Source organism: Sciurus vulgaris (genome assembly GCF_902686455.1).
Source record: "Sciurus vulgaris genome assembly, chromosome: 1".
NCBI classification, from domain to species: domain Eukaryota; kingdom Metazoa; phylum Chordata; class Mammalia; order Rodentia; family Sciuridae; genus Sciurus; species Sciurus vulgaris.
Window position 1 is genome coordinate 76,345,798 of NC_136461.1, and position 16,225 is coordinate 76,362,022.

The 16,225-nt window shown below is 38.5% G+C and overlaps 1 protein-coding gene across 1 annotated transcript in view; it reads right to left on the bottom strand.

Moving 5' to 3' along the window:
• Positions 1–16,225, bottom strand: part of KYAT3 (kynurenine aminotransferase 3) — a 52,897-nt gene that overhangs the window by 24,288 nt on the left and 12,384 nt on the right. The window contains 7 exon segments of the mRNA XM_079151340.1: positions 3,445–3,565; positions 3,661–3,786; positions 4,243–4,329; positions 7,437–7,586; positions 9,538–9,682; positions 10,441–10,499; positions 14,474–14,649. Of these exon segments, the coding sequence (XP_079007466.1) occupies positions 3,445–3,565; positions 3,661–3,786; positions 4,243–4,329; positions 7,437–7,586; positions 9,538–9,682; positions 10,441–10,496 (685 nt within the window). The 5' untranslated portion in view covers positions 10,497–10,499; positions 14,474–14,649.

A 16,225-nucleotide genomic window follows, 5' to 3' on the forward strand; every position in this document is an offset into this window, starting at 1 on the left:
ACAAACCCTAAAATAGTGTGGCCTGGGAAGAGGGAGTGAGGAAGAAGATAACACATTGATAACATTGATCCTTTTCCAATACATTCTTTCCCAATACATGTCCTTCCCAGGGATTGTCCTGGGGAAAGCAAACATCATACAGTGAGAAGACAATCCCTGGGAAGGAGATATCCATCAAGCCTAAAATGAAAAGACTCTGGGAGGAAGCCAAAGCACTGATCCTTCCCCAAATAAATCCTTTCCCAGTGACAGTACAATGGGACCCTGAAGGGAAAGAGATATGCACATTGAACGCTGACCCCAGACCCTCTATTCTTCCCCAAGTAAAAACATGTCCCAGTAAAAACAAATTTCAAATTCTCACAACCTGTTTCCTCAGTGCCCATATTGACATGCTCTGCTCTGTCAATAATTAAGTCACCTCTCAGTGTAACATATATAAGCACAGATTCCTCCTTTGACCAGGGGCTCATCTTCCATCAGGAAAATGGGTCCATCAGAGGCATGGTTTCACTGCTGAATAAAGGCTCTGCGTGTTGATCTGCGAAGTTTGTACCCGGCTTGGTCATTTTGTGCTAACAATAACCATTTTTCATCTTTCATGTAACAGACCACTGTAATGGTAGAATACTTATGTTTTAATACAAACAAACTGCACTTTCTAAATAATAACAGATTTTTTTTTTTTCATTTAACTTCATGGGCTGTCATAACAACTAAAAATAAATGAGTTAAAATATATGTCTTTTATATCTTTAGGAAACAATGCTCAGTTGCACTTTACCCTGGAGGGCTTATAATTCATAGGTTTATGGTTTATCATCATAGGTTTAAAGAATAGATTTGAGACCATTGAAACTAATCTTTTGAAATGATATTGCTAAACTGAGTTAATTAACAAAATAACTGTTCATTATGGACTTATTTCTTTTGTTGTTGTTGTTAGTGCTGGGGACTAAACTTGGGCCCTCTGCTATTAAGCTATATCCACAGCACCCTGTGGTCCCCCCCCCCCCCCCATTTTTTTTTGGTACCAGGGAAATGAACCCTCGGGTGCTTTACTGCTGTACCACATCCCCAGTCCTTTTTATTTTTTATTTTGAGATAGGGCTTGCTAAGTAGCTTTCGGGCCTTGCTAAATTCCTGAGACTGTTTGAATTCCACGATCCTCCTGCCTCAGGCTCCCATTGCTGGGATTATAGGCGTGCACCACCATAACCTAGTTTGAACTGATTTTTGATTGGGAAGAGTTTAAATGACAGAGGTCATCACAAGAAGGGTGATGGTAGGCTCCTAAACATTTCAGATACATAACAACATTTTGCTATGTTAAGGTAGCATGTCCTGCAAATCCCTTTACTCCCTTCTCTGAGAAAAGTCTTCCTGGGAAAATTCATTCCCTTTCATGGGTCCAGCTACTGTCACCGTTTTGATGCCTGCCATTTATTTTCCCATGTAATCTGATCCTGACCATTAGAACTGTAATTCCACTTATTTCCAGATATCTCCTTCTCTCTGTCTCAGAGCTACTCAGATTTAGTTTATATCCATTCTGTCCCTAGGTTCATCACTGCTGAATCATCCAGGCCAGTGATCCCAGAATCAGACTTGCTTGTTTTCTTCCAACCTTCAGATGCTGTGCTCTATGCACTACCTGCTGCTAAAGAGCCCCCATGTTTCACCTCCACTACCAGGGCACGTGATTTGCTTAAGACCCACGTCTACACTGGCTCTTACCTTTATTTTAAAAAATCCAACATGGAACCAATTCACTTGCCTTGTCATACCTTTTGCAGTAGTCCTCAAAGTATGCTAACTGGCACCCTAGTGATCATTCAATATCTAGGATCTTAAAAAAATCAATTTTGTTTTCCTCCACACAATTCTCTTAAGCCTTTGGCAATTGCTGTGACTTATCTGACAGTGAATGCTATGTGCTGTGGAACACATGAATCATTAGTGAACAAATCTTAAAGGTAGAATCAGAAAAACTCAAATGTGTGGGTTCCAATAGGTCTTTGTTACTGACAAGTATGAATAGCACTGTGATTTTCATATTGATTTCTAATTGTCAGATTTCTGTTGGGAAGAATCACTTCTAATTTCAAGATAAAACTGCTTCTATTTTATCACGTCACTATTTCATGATGCAGAGTGCTATGGTTTCAAGGTGCTGTCCCTAGGAAAGTTTCAGAACACATGATCTCTGCAACCAAGTTTATACTTTTTTATTCTCATAGAAAAGTCCTTTAGGATTGCCCTACTTTCCTACCCTCATTGGTGCCAGTTACTATAGCATACCCTTATAGATCAAACCATTTGCCTTGCTAAGTCCATATTGATCTTTCATGTCTCCGGGTGCAAGGGCATGCTCATTATCTGATAGGAATTTGGATTTCATTTCTTGTCTACCTTCATTCCATCTTTTGCCCACTGCTTTTCTGATTCACTCTAGCAGCTGCTCTCTCCTCCTATCGCTACATCCATTTGGAATATATGTTAGGAACAATCACAAAACCTGCACAACCGTTTATAGAAACATGCCACTGATTTTTAAATTTATCTATTTCTGTCACAGAATCTTTAGTCATCCTTCCCATTTCTTTTTTTCTACTTCCTATTCAATTATTCAACAATTACTTTCTCATTGCCTACCATGTACAAAATCCTATTCTGGAAAATGGAGATTGAGAAGAGACAATGTGAACAATAATTCCTACCATTTTATGTTAACAAGTAAAATACATAGATTCTGATATTTACAATAGAGGAAAAAAGCAAAATAAAGCAGAAAATGGACAAAGCAAAATCCTAAGGGAGAAGTGTACTATCTTAAATGTGAAGGTCATGGAAGATGACTTCAGAGCAAAGCCTGAAGGAGGTAAAGGAGTGAGCCATGCACATAATCGGGGGAAAGTGCTTCCAGGCAAAGGAAGGGCAAGTACAAAGACTCAAATGTTGCAGCCCAACTTACAAGTTTAGGCCCTAGAAAGCACTGGTATCTGTGAGATGGCCCAGTAGTAATGGCAGCATCCCAGGTGAAGATAAAGAGGCAGTAGCTTACTGTCCCTAATTTTGGCAACTTGCACAGCACTGAGTACAGAACCTTTCAGGAACAATTGTGTTCCTTCTATCTAATGTACTGAAGAACAGCAGGATTCGTGCTAAGAGGCTAAAGACATGGACAAGAGCACTATTCTGCCACCTTCTCAGCTTTACATTGTGATGCAAAATCTCTTCCCCTAAGTTTAAGTTTGTACTGTTTGTCCTTCACAATGTTCGTTAATTCAGGAGAGAACATTCATTCAAATAGCTATTTTTAAGTGCTCAGGCAGATGCCCACTATGAGGTCTATTTTAAAGTTGGCCTGGAATCATTTCCCATCAGTTGCTCCACATGTGCCCAAACACATTTATATTTGTGACTCTGTGTAATCATCAGTACCTATTTTTAAATGCTTATTTCCAGTATATACAAGCCATTCATAAACTTCATCACTGATGCAGAGTGTGTCATATTTGATGCAAAGGTCAGCAATTACTTGGAGTTCCTCTTTGGTGTACACCTACATGTATTAAAGGAAAGAGCACAGCCAATTATTATTCAACATGTGGGAAAACAATGGGTCAAAGACTGTACAGAGATGAGAGACTTGCTTACCTTGCCAAAGGGGTTGTGTGGAGTATTTAGTATAATGGCTTTGGTTTTGGAATTAAATTTACTTTCCAGTTCTTTAGGATCTAATGTCCAGTCAGAACTAGACCATTTTTTTCCATCAACAGGTTTCTAAGCATAAAGAATGAAGATGTGATTTAATGTAATGAATTCATTTTGCTATCTTATAAATAAATATTCTAATAAGGAAAAAATTAGAGAAAGGCATGGTCAAGATAACTGAATACATGACTAACAAAGAACATAAATAAAAATAACTGGGCTTTGGTTTTGCCTTGAGAGCTTGCGAGGACCAGAGTCTTATGTGCACACCTGTTACCAAAAAAAAAAAAAAAAAAAAAAAAAAATGAACCTGTCAACTATAACAGCTGTTAACATGCCTGTATTCCTCCCCAGGGACCAGCCATGACTGTGGTTAACGTGAGGTACTGAAAGGCTAATGAAAATTCTGTGATTCCTCTTAGTGTATTAATTATTTGAAAAGACTTAGAAACTTCACAGTTCCTTTTAACAAAGCAATGGGTATTTCAAAAATTCTTAAGGCACACGAGCTTGCTGGCAACTTACAGATCTTAGGGGAATAAAAACAGGTGTTGCTCCAGCCATTCTCACCATGGGCTCATAGCAGTCATAGAAAGGGACCATTATTATGACCTGAAATAAAAGTAAATAAGAACACAACATGTCGATCGTTAGTTCATTATAAAACATTGTGTATTTACTACGTACAAGGCATTGTACTATATTCTGAGATGCAGCAGTGAAAAGTATGGGATTTGCCTTCAGGGAACCAATGTGTGAGGGCAAAAGACCTAAAAACTGGTTCAGGGAGTTGCTGTCCTCAGGATTCCTGGGAGACCTATGCATGGGCTTGCAGTGGGGACAATTAAGATACATATAAAATTTACATGTACATAGGTAGATTTATCTAGGGAAAGGGACCATACATTTCATTACATTTTCAAAGAGATGTTCTAACAAAAACCATTAAGAGTTTCTTACTTTGTTTATTTTGTTTTTTGGAACTGTGGATTGAACCAGGGGTGTGTAACCATTAAGCTACATCCCAGTTCTTTTTATTTTTTTAATTTGAGACAGGGTCTCACTAAGTTGCTGAGGGTCTTGCAAAGTTGCTGAAATTGGCCTTGAACTTGCAATCCTCCTGCCCTACTTGAGTGCTGGGATTACAGACAAGTGCCACCACACCTGGCAGGAGTTTTTTTTTAATATTTTAAGTTAGAAAATACAATCTAGAATATAATTGATATATTAGATAGTGACAAGACCATAAGGAAAGATAATACTTCAGTGCTCTCTGGCCTGGATTGCTAATTTACAAACATCATCTTGAGAGTAAAGATGTTTCTCTCTTCTCAAAAGCATCTTGTAACAAAGAGCAGATGCAAGGAGACCAGTCAGGATGCTATTGTTCTTGTTTGATAACCACAATTTCCCTCCAGGGACGTAGTATCTGGAGTCTGTCTTTTCCCCCTAGTTCTTTGGAATATTCCTATGCCTTGGTTCCTACAAGTTTTCTCCATCACTCCTGACTGAGCATCCAGGTTGAGTGGCCCACCTGCTGGTCTGGCCTAGCATCCATGACTTTTTACCTTTCTGTAAGAAGAATTGAATACATAATTTATAACCATCATTACATTCAATTTAAATTTCATCTTATTATAGTTTCATTACATTCAATTTAAATTTCATCTTATTATAGTTTCCATATTTAAAGGATTGTTATCTTTAAAGGGTAAAAATATTTTTATGGATAAATATGTAGACAAATTATTTTTGAAAAATCTGACAATGTATAATCTCATAAGTCTATAATAACTTGTCTCATTTAACTTTTTGCTGGTTAAATTTAATGATACCCAATTGTGGTTTTAAATATGCACTTTTTACTGTCTGTATTTCTTGTATTATGTGCCTTTCACATGGGAGTTGTACATCCTAAAAGCCCCTTGGCACTAGTCAACTCAGGCTAAGCCTGGCCTGCCAAGTACAATGTGATAAACTTGGTGTCAGGAACAAAAGAGGAAAAAGAAACAGAGCAGAAATTGATCCTCCCCAAAGTGGGCTATAAGCTCTTCATCCATCTATGAGGTTCTCAGAACTCAGATGGCCACCTGGATAACCCTGGTGGGAAACAGTGCTAGTACAAGGTGAGAACTGCATGAAAGAAAGTGAACCAGGAAGAAGGGTGCACCTCACATCCTTTATCTTTCTGATGAACTAATTCTCTTTTTGGAGAGTGCGCATTGCGCATTCGCTATCCCAGGTGCTGGCAGCACAGCAATGGCCAAGTTCTTCTGGGATTTATATCCACTAAGAAAGACAATGAATGAGAAGGTAAGTAAGTAAATGAGATAATAATACACTAAAAAAAAAAAAAAAGTTAGTATAATAGAGAAGGACATGAATGTGGTTTCAAAATATTAGATAAAGTGATGAAGGAAGAAAGAATAGAGAAAAGAAGTCCCAGAACTGGCCTGTGCCTACTCCAACACAGTCAGAGTCAGAGGAAGTAACCAAGGATCAACAGCATGAAAACATGAGATGAGACTTTCCGCTACATTATTGGCTAAAAGAGATTATGTATATAAAAGTATGACTGCAGTCCTCAATTTGTTTCTTTAAATAGCACATTGTCTGGCATAGCAGAAAGAATTACAGATACAAAGTAACAATTCAAGATAGAGAGTAATATCTTTTATAAAGGTGTTATGATAAAGAGTTATACGAGTTCAAAAAATGTTAACAATATAGAACAGAACACTCTTACCTTCGGACCCAGCTTAAGCAATGCTGCTATGGAGTGTTTCAGATCTTTATTAGCAGGGTTGATTGCTTCTCCCTTTTGTCACCACCATAAATTATACATTCTTTACCACTGACCGACACAGCATCCCTCTTAATCCATTTTCAAATCTGTCTCCTCTACACATAGTGAATCCCTTTTGGGTAGAAACTGTCTTTTAAAATGTTCTTTCTCCCAGTGCTTAACATAGAGGAGATTCTCAGTAATTTCTGAATCCACGAAAGAGGTCAAGAAATATTAGAGCAAGAAATATTAGAATGACAGCAGGGAGGCAGAGGGAGATGGCCATGATATATGCCCAAGTTGATCTTCTCTCACGGTGCTAATGGCGGAAAGCGCTGGCCCTTCCTGTTATGTATCTTCACACTGCACTGCAACCATGATTCTGGGCACAAAAAAGATGACCAAATACTTGCCGAATGAGAGTTCAGATTAAAGATCACTTTTAGCAATAAAAACAAAGGATTCTTTTTCCTCAGCATTGCCAGCCTTTTCCACCCACCCTTATCTAAGTAGGTTATAAAAATAAGAATAAACTAAAGCAACAAAATGGATGAATCTCATAGATATAACTATAAATGAGAGAAACCTGACCCGAATATATATTATATAATTCTATTTATGCTAAATAAAAGAGCAGTCAGAGTGAACCTGTTGTGACAGATGATTGAAGAGTAGTTACCTCCAGGAGAATGTAGACTAAGAAGGGGCAGGAAGAAGTATCTGGACTGCAGGGAATGTACATCATCTCTATCTTGGTTGTAGTTACAGGGAGATTTAGCCAGCTCCCCATTCAGAATAATATGTGAACTTCACTATGTGTACATTAGACTCCAAAAATCAATTTAAAAGAGAAGAGAATGCAGAAAAAGTGAAAGATTCAAAGGTTGGACAAAGGATAATGAGGAATACAGTATTACAATGTTGATAAACTTACTTCATCTCCTTCATCAATTAATCCTTGAATGGCATTAAAAAGAGACCCATAGGCTCCTACTGTTACAAGGATTTCTTTATTTGGATTGATTTGATTTTGATACAACTTTTCATATAGGCAGGACAGAGCTTTCACAAGTGACGGATGACCCTGTGGGATTACAAAATAAGAAAAAAATTGTGAATTTGATTATGAAACCTACTTATTTATGGGAAAGACATGCACGCTACTGTTGATGTGATAGCAAATGTTAGGAGGAACAGAGTGAATTACTCATATTGACTATCAAGACAGCAGGAGTTGCCAGGCACAGTGGTGTACACCTGTAATCCAAGCAGCTAGGAAGCTGAGGCAGGAGGATCTCCAGTTCAAAGCTAGCCTTGGCAACTTACCAAGGCCCTAAGCAACTCAGTGAGACCCTGTCTCTAAATAAAATACAAAAAAGGGCTGGAGATGTGGCTCAGTAGTTGAGTGCCCCTGGGTTCAATCCCCAGTACCAAAAACCAAACCAAAACAAAAACAAAAACAGCAGGAGTTGCCTATAATAACCATTTTCTTTTCTTTCTTTTTTTTTTTTTTTTTGTACCAGGTATTAAACTCAGGGGCACTTAACCACTAAGCCATATCCCCAGTCCTTTTTTGTATTTTATTTAGAGACAGGGTTCACTGAGTTGTTTAGCACCTCGTTTAAGTTGTTAAGGCTAGCTTTGAACTTTCAATTCTCCTGACTCAGCCTCCCCAGCCACTGGGATTACAGGCGTGCACCACCACACCCACTGATAACCACTTCCATAAGAGAGAAAGACAGGATTATAAATGAACAAAGTCTGAGGCATGTAAGAATGTCCCTATTTAAAATTTTCTTTTTACTTCATATGTATTAACTGTACACAATTACAGGGAACAGTGTGGTAACTTGATACATGTATACGATGTACAAAGATCAAAGGGTAATTAGCATATCCATTTCCTTATCATTTCTTTAATGTTTGAATTCCTTTTTTCATTCCTCATATGCACTTTTTAGTTTAGTTTAGGTAAAAGTTTCACTTATTTTTTAAAAGGTTTTTTTTTTTTAATTTTTAGTTATAGATGGATACAATACCTTTATTTTATTTGTTTATGTTGTGCTGAGGATGGAACCCAGAGTATGCGAGGCGAGTGCTCTTCCAGAGCCACAACCCCAGCCCCAAGTTTCACTCATTGATCTTTTCAAAGAACCATCTTCAGTTTCACTGAATTCCTCTACTGCTGTTCACCTGTAGGCGTTCATCATGGAGTTGAACGTGACTGGGGAAGAGGTGTGTGGAGCAGGTCTGAGGAGGGTCGCAGGGCAGGTCAGGGTATGAGGGTCCATCGGGAGCAGGGATGCCACCCTGTCAACCCTGGGACATGGTTAGATGAGTAGGGACAAGACACAGAATGACTTCCTCTGTACCCTGTCTCTCCCCATTTGCACACCATCATAAAAAGGAAAAACAAATGTCCAGCTGTGTGACTGTACTGCTTTTAGGCATAACAGATACAAGGCTAAAGTTCAGTGGTTCATCTTAATCTAGAAAATGTGGAAATTCCAGGCATTTTACCACAGAAGGATGAAGAAAGGGGAGGATAGAGAGGAAAAACGTAACTAATTAGAAACAGGATATTAATTAAGAGGTCAAAAGTGAGGCTGCATGAATGTAAATGACATAAAACACACACACACACACACTTCAAGAAAAAATATTCTCTTGGACTAGGGTTGTGGCTCCATGGTAGAGCACTTCGCCTCACATGTATGAGGCAGTGGGTTCTATTCTCAACATCATGTATAAATAAATGAATAAAATAAAGGGCCATCAACAACAACAATAACAAAATATATTTTTTAAAAAAAGAAAATATTCTCCCTTCTGTTGTTGGCCCAATATACAGTTTTGGACAAATAGAAAAATAAAGGCCTAGACCAAAAAGTCTCTCCTACAAGATGAGGGCAAGGGGGAGCGTGCCTGTGGTCCCCAGGCTGGGATAGCAGATCCCAATGACATGTACATGACGGAAGTACACACACCTACAGCACAATATAAAACTCATGCCCTTAGAGTCTCAATGCACTTACGAATCCCCGTGTGTACTGATTCAGGCTATCCATCAATGCAACCTTTGACAACACTTCTTTTACATAGGAGGGAGGGGATATATCTGGAAGACCTTGGCCAAGATTCACGACAGAGGGATCAGCAGCCAACTTGGTAAATTCAATCCTAAGATTAAAACAATAAGACTTAAATTCAGACTTATAAATTCGATTTCCTACAACAATTTTATCATTCACAAACTGAGTTTACCTAATGATGACTGAATTAATGAACTTAATGTTCCTTATAGACCCCGATTCCATGATACCCATATTTCAATACACACACACACGCGCGCGCGCGCACACGTGTGTGCGTGCGTGCGTGTGTGTGTGTGTGTGTGTGTGTGTGTGTGTGTGTGTGTATTCCCTCCACCATTCCTAACTACGGCTAGGTTAGTAACTATTAGTGAATAGAACTAATTCTGGGTGTAGTGTCACATGCCTGAAACCCCAGTAACTCAGGAGGCTGAGGTAGGAGCATCCAAGTTTGAGACCAGCCTCAGCAACTTAGTGAATAAGACCCTGTTTCAAAAGAAGAGAGAGAGAGAATTAATAAGAAAAGTTCATAGATTAGAAGGAAAGTTTGATGAGGAAATCAGTTGAATCAGTTTTTAGGGTGCCCTGTGCCTAGTGCCTAGCAGAGCTTGGTACATTTGCTAGATGAACACATTAATGTATGAATGACTAACTTCCTTCCATTTCTATCTAATGAATATTAAATGAATGGCTTCAGTTTTTGACTATGGATGTAGGTGAAAATCCTCAAAAAAGGAAATAAAAAGAACCGGACAAGCACAAGGCCCTGGGTTCAATCCCCGCCCCCAAAAAAAGAAGAACTGAAAAACTTCATCAATTTACTATTGTTTATTCTAAGATACTCACCATACATTACTGTCAAGTCCTTCAATTCGTTTTGCATTTTTGAATTTCAAAGACATTTCCTGAAAAACATAAAATATTGAAAGGATATTTTACTTCTGAAATCAAAATTTGAGGTCAATAAATCATGGGTTACTCTTCCTTTTTCGTATTGTCACTGTATAAATAGCATCACCACAGAGATAGTTCTAGAACACAACCCAAGGTGCTGAAAATTTCATCTCCTACCTACTGTTCTAGAGTGCTTTTAGTACTCTACAATCATCCTAATCTAAAGAGAAAATATCATCCTAGTCTAAAAAGTTAATCATTTTAAAGGCCTGAAATGCACTAAAGAAAACAATAATTCTTAAAAAGAGATAGTTTAGGGCTGGGACTGTAGCTCAGTGGTAGAGCGCTTGCCTCTCACATGTGAGGCACTGGGTTCAATCCTCAGCAACACATAAAAGTAAATAAATAAATAAATAAATAAAAGAAGAGACAGTTTAGCTGGGCACAGTGGCACACACCTGTAATCCTAGTGACTCTGGTTGAGGCAGGAGTGTTGCAAGTTCAAGGGTAGTCTCAGCAATTTAGCAAAGGCCTAAGCAACTTAGCAAGATCCTATCTCAAAATAAAAAAAATAAAATGATGGGGGATGTACCTCAGTGGCAAATTTTCTTGGTTAAATCCTCAGCAGTATCAAAAAAAAAAAAAGTCTAAAAAGTATTTTAAGGCATATCAGATCATTTACATAGGATATACCAAGAGTTCCACAAGACAGTTTCTTGTCTGTCATCCAGGAAGCAGTTAACAAGTGGTCTCAAATTACTCAAAATGGGGTTCCAAATAATTACAGCTAACACCAAGTAGTATGTGTGCACCAGGCACAGATCTCACGTTTCACATAATTACCTTGGTTAATATTCACATCTGCCCTATGTCCTGGTTCCATTATGAGCACATTTACATATGAGGAGAGGGAGACACAGAGAGAATGAAGTTCACACAACTTCTCACATCTGCCCAAGCCAGAGTAGTAATAATATTCATACCCAAATAGTTCAGCCCAGGATTTGAACTCATGCCCTGACTTCAGTTCTGTACTCAGAACTATCATCTTCCATCATCTTTTATATATGAACTCCTAAAACTATTATTGGGATGCTGCTGACTCTTAAAAGTATATTGGTAATTTAGTTCTGGCCTACTCACGCCAAGCAAGCTAAGGTTGTGGTAGAAAAATATTATGAGTTATAATTATCATACAACATGCCATTTTTTAGTTCTTTAAATTCTAACATTAAATTTATGCTATTTCTCAAAAGTACCAAATTAGCTTTGAGTTCATTGTTATCAAGCTGGTAGATACAAAAAAATGATTGACAGCATCTTTGCAAAGAATTTATAATAGAATATTAAAGCAATTTTAATTCAATCAGGGAGGGAGATAATGATAATGGTTACCAAATAGACCATTGTTCTCATTCTAATCCCAATGATGGGAATAAAAAATACCTTGCTCAGTCTTCCATTTTTAATCTTTGGTACTCCAGTGAAGTAAATCACACACAAATTCTCCAGAGGTTACAGGGTCTTCTAGAATAGATTACGATGAAGTCCCAGCTGAACAGGATGCTACTCTGGAGACTCTAATTATATAACTAAAGAGTCCCAGCATGATAGAGAGAAAAAGATATTTTAACAAATGCCCTTTGCTATCTCTGAAACAATGTTGAGAGCTTAATGATTCATTCAGTAAGTGACTGCAAACAAAGTGGATTCAAATAGAAAAAAGTCAGCATGGTGCACAGTAGATAATTTAGACACTAAGTACAATTTCGATAATTGAAGTCAAAATGCACTTTAAGATTTAATTTTCTTTAACATTTGTATCTAGACGAGTCTTTCCTCTCTTAGCTGCCCCTGCCTGTCTCTCCTTCCCAGCTCCATGCCTCAGTCCCTCTACTTTGCAGTCTATATTTTCTCACTTCTCTATGTGATCTTTCCTCAGCCCAAAAGGTCTTTCAACTTTGAGTTTACTATTTACAAGTTAGTGAATATAAAAAAATGATTGACAGCATTTTTGCAATAAATTTCCTAATCATCTTCCCTTGACTTAAGTAAGTAATAAGGAATAAAATCTTGTCAGATAGGACTGAGCTTTGGATGGCTGCAAAACACTTTAACAGTTAAAATTTATTCTCCCTGCCAAATACCAATTTCCTTAATGGCAATAATGCCTCTGCTGAGAAGGCAGGTTTCCTACTCAAGCCAATCCCTGTCCCCACCTTCCTGTCCCTGCAGTTGGCTAACTCCTACTTCTTTCTGCCACCTTCAGTCTCAAGTTAGTCTTTGTTTTCTGCAGATCCTTCTCTGATTCCCTAAATCAGGAGCAGGTGCTCCTCCCATGTGCTCCCATTAAATGCAGTACTTTCTAGCATTTTTTTACATACTATAATTTTCTGCTTTTTTCTATCTGCTCTTAGACTGTGAGAATAACTTATTCACTGATGTGTGTCGACATCAGTCAGGGTTCTCCAAAGAAACACAACCAGTAAGATGTATGGGCTGACAAGTCTGAAATCTGCAGTGCAGGCCACAGGTGGACACTCAGGATGGTGAGGTTGCAGCTCAAGTTGTGTCTGAAGGCAGAATACGCTCTCCCTAAGCGGGGTTGTCTTTTTTTCCCTAAGACATTGAACTGAATAAGGCATCTCACAATATGGGTATTCTGCTATCTCCAATGATTTGAATGTTAATCTCTAAAAAATATCTCTTATGCGAACACCTAGACTGGTGTTTAAGCAGATATCTGGGTTGTGGCCTCACTAGGTTGACATTGACACCCATGCAAAGGAGATCAGGAACTGGTCCCTGTTTCCAGGTGTTGGAGATTAAACACCTGAGAAATGCTGAGGCAAGTGTAGAAAGATAGTTTTATTTAAGAAAGGGACAGAGACAGACTTCTCTGAAGAGAAAGGGTCCCAGAGCTGGGTGTCTGTGGGAGGGGGTGGTCTCATCTCTCTTTTAGATCCTAGGAACCCTCCCCCTTTTAATTACTGTCTTCTCTTTCTTCCCCGTATGTGTCTGAGGACAGGAAGGAGCAGGAGCACAGAGGTTAATTATTATCAACCCATTGTTCTCTCTTTGATAATCAGTTATCATCCTCTCTGGATCCTACACTGATTGCCTGACCTTTACAACCCTGCCTCAGTTTGCTGAATGTGACATATCCTTTCCACTCAGGCTACATGAGACTGCAGGCAGATAGCTTTTTGACAAAGAAAGCATGTGGGGGTCAGCACAGTGCAACCATTTTTAGGATTATCCTTTTAACCTCACGTTTCCATCATTCTCATCTATCTGTCCCCTTATAAAAGCATCACAGTGTCCAACAGGTGCACCCATACCTAGCTCATACTGGGTATTAAATAAATATTTGATGGGTAAGATAAAAGATGGCTCAAGTTAGTTGAATGTATGGTGACATTCAAATTAAGTTAGGAAGCTCTTTTTTCAGTCAGTTTAAGTTAACTTATGCTGCAACAACAAATGACACCAAAGTCTTGGTAGCTTAAAATCTCAAAGATTGCTTCCTTGTTCACACTATAAGTCCACTTAAATTCAGCTGCTGCTGTTCCTTGTCACTATCGTTCTGAGACATGGCTAGTGAAACAGCCACTATCTGGAATGCTACCCATTTTGAGGACAAAAACTCGTAAAAGTTTCTGCTTGAATAAACACAACATTCCTACTTCTATTTTATTTTCCTCAGAGATTTCATGGCAAAGCTATGGAGCAGGAAAGAGCAGCAAATAATTGTAAAAAAACAAGGCAGGAATGAAGTCTGGAGGTATAAGAGAAAGGTGCCTGCCACAGGTTGAACTGTTTTCCCCTTTGTTTAAGTCCTAACTCCCAGTACTTCAGAATATGGCCTTCTCTGGAAATAGGCTCACTGCAGAGGCAATTAGTTAAGATGAGGTCACGAGGTGGGTGCTCAGCCACTGTGGCTGGCGTCCTTATATAAAGTGGAAGCCTGAACTCAGGTACTCACCCTGAGAACCTTGGATGAGGTAAAGGCAGGGGTGGGGTGATGCTTCTGACAAACCAAGGAACACCAAAGACTGCCAGGAAATGCCCAGAAGACAGGAGAGACATTGAATACATTCTTCCTCACAGTCCTTGGGAGGAAATGACTCTGCTTTGATCTTTGGCTTTCAGTCTCCAAAACTGTAAAGGAATACATTTCTGTTGTTTAAATTACTTAGTTTGTGGTACTTTAAAATATCCCAGGGAAATTAATTCACTGGTGAAAGTTTACAAGATACCTTACAAAGTTAAAAGACACCAAGATTCAGTAGTAGAGGCAGATGCTCACTGTGTAAGAACTATTTGCCAGAATAGAACCAGTATAAGGAAATTAAAGGAAACCTGGAACCCAGTGGAGAATTAGGTGTGAGTCCCAGGGACACAAGGAACATCTGTAAGCCTTGTATAATGTTTGGACGCAGATAACCCTGTAATGTGACTTTTGCTGTCAGAGAGATTACAGGCCTGGCATGGTTATAAACCACACTGCTATGTTATGAACACAAACTGCCAGTGAATCATAGGATCTTAATCTGACTTTTGTTAACTTGAAGCTGAAAATGCAGTTCCACAGATTTTCCACTAGGTGGCAAAATTGGTAAAGGTAAGAAAAAGCTTTGTTTTCTGTGAAGGTGCTAGAAAGTTTGAAAAGATGAAAAAAATTACCCATGATCCTGAGAGCCTAGTACACCTAACTTTAAATTGTACATATTTTAAGGACTACATCTACAAGACCTGAAGCAGCTAGGTAGGATGGGAGAAGTGCTGAAAAAAAAACTTCCCAAATGCTGAACTGAAGATGGAGAAATCAAGGTTATTGATATCTACATAATATGAGCTATAAATCAAAATCTATATTCATAGAAATAAAGGCCACAGCCAAAAAAAAAAATAGCAACTAGTAATGATGATGAGGACAAGAAAAGGCCAGAATACAAACAATAAAGTATACATGATATATATGTATGAATATTTTGATGTTTTAGTGGGCTCAAATATAAACCATAGTGATATTTAGAATTCTTCATCCTTAGCATTTATACCACTTCCTAAATGTCTTGTTTAAAATGCATATCTATTTTAAAAAGAAACCTTGGTATACTCTTTTCTACCTTTCCTATTTTGTGTTTCTTTTGTGCAGCATAACTGTGTTTCCATGAGATTCTCATGTTTCCATGAGATTCTGTGACTTCTCGGGATGTCACTGTGACTGTCTAAAGGCAGAGGCATGCTCCAGTTTGACAGGGGAAGAAACCAATGCACATCCGATTCCTTTGAGGCTCCATACTACACTAATTGATCAGATCCCTTTGCATGAGTCAGAAACTCAATCTGAAACAGCTTAAGAAAAAGATGAATTTATTATAATGCTCATGTTACATGGGAAGAGCAGAGGTGTGGTCAAATCTAGAGGTGACTGTGAAACCCTGACCAGGAGCTTGAGCACCGTGGGGCTTTGTTGCATGTACATTTCTACACACTTTGTTTACTTTTCATTATAATAGATGAAACAGGTGCGTTCCCCAGCTTTACTATTTGAGGAACTGGGAGTTGAAAAAATTTTTTAAAAAGTTACTATTATTGCTTGACTTGAAAATAAATCTATTAAACAGGGCATGATGGAGCACACCTGTAATCCCAGTGGTTCTGGAGGCTGAGGCAGGAGGGTTGCAAGTTCAAAGCCAGTCTCAGCAATTTAGCAAGGCCCTAAGCAACA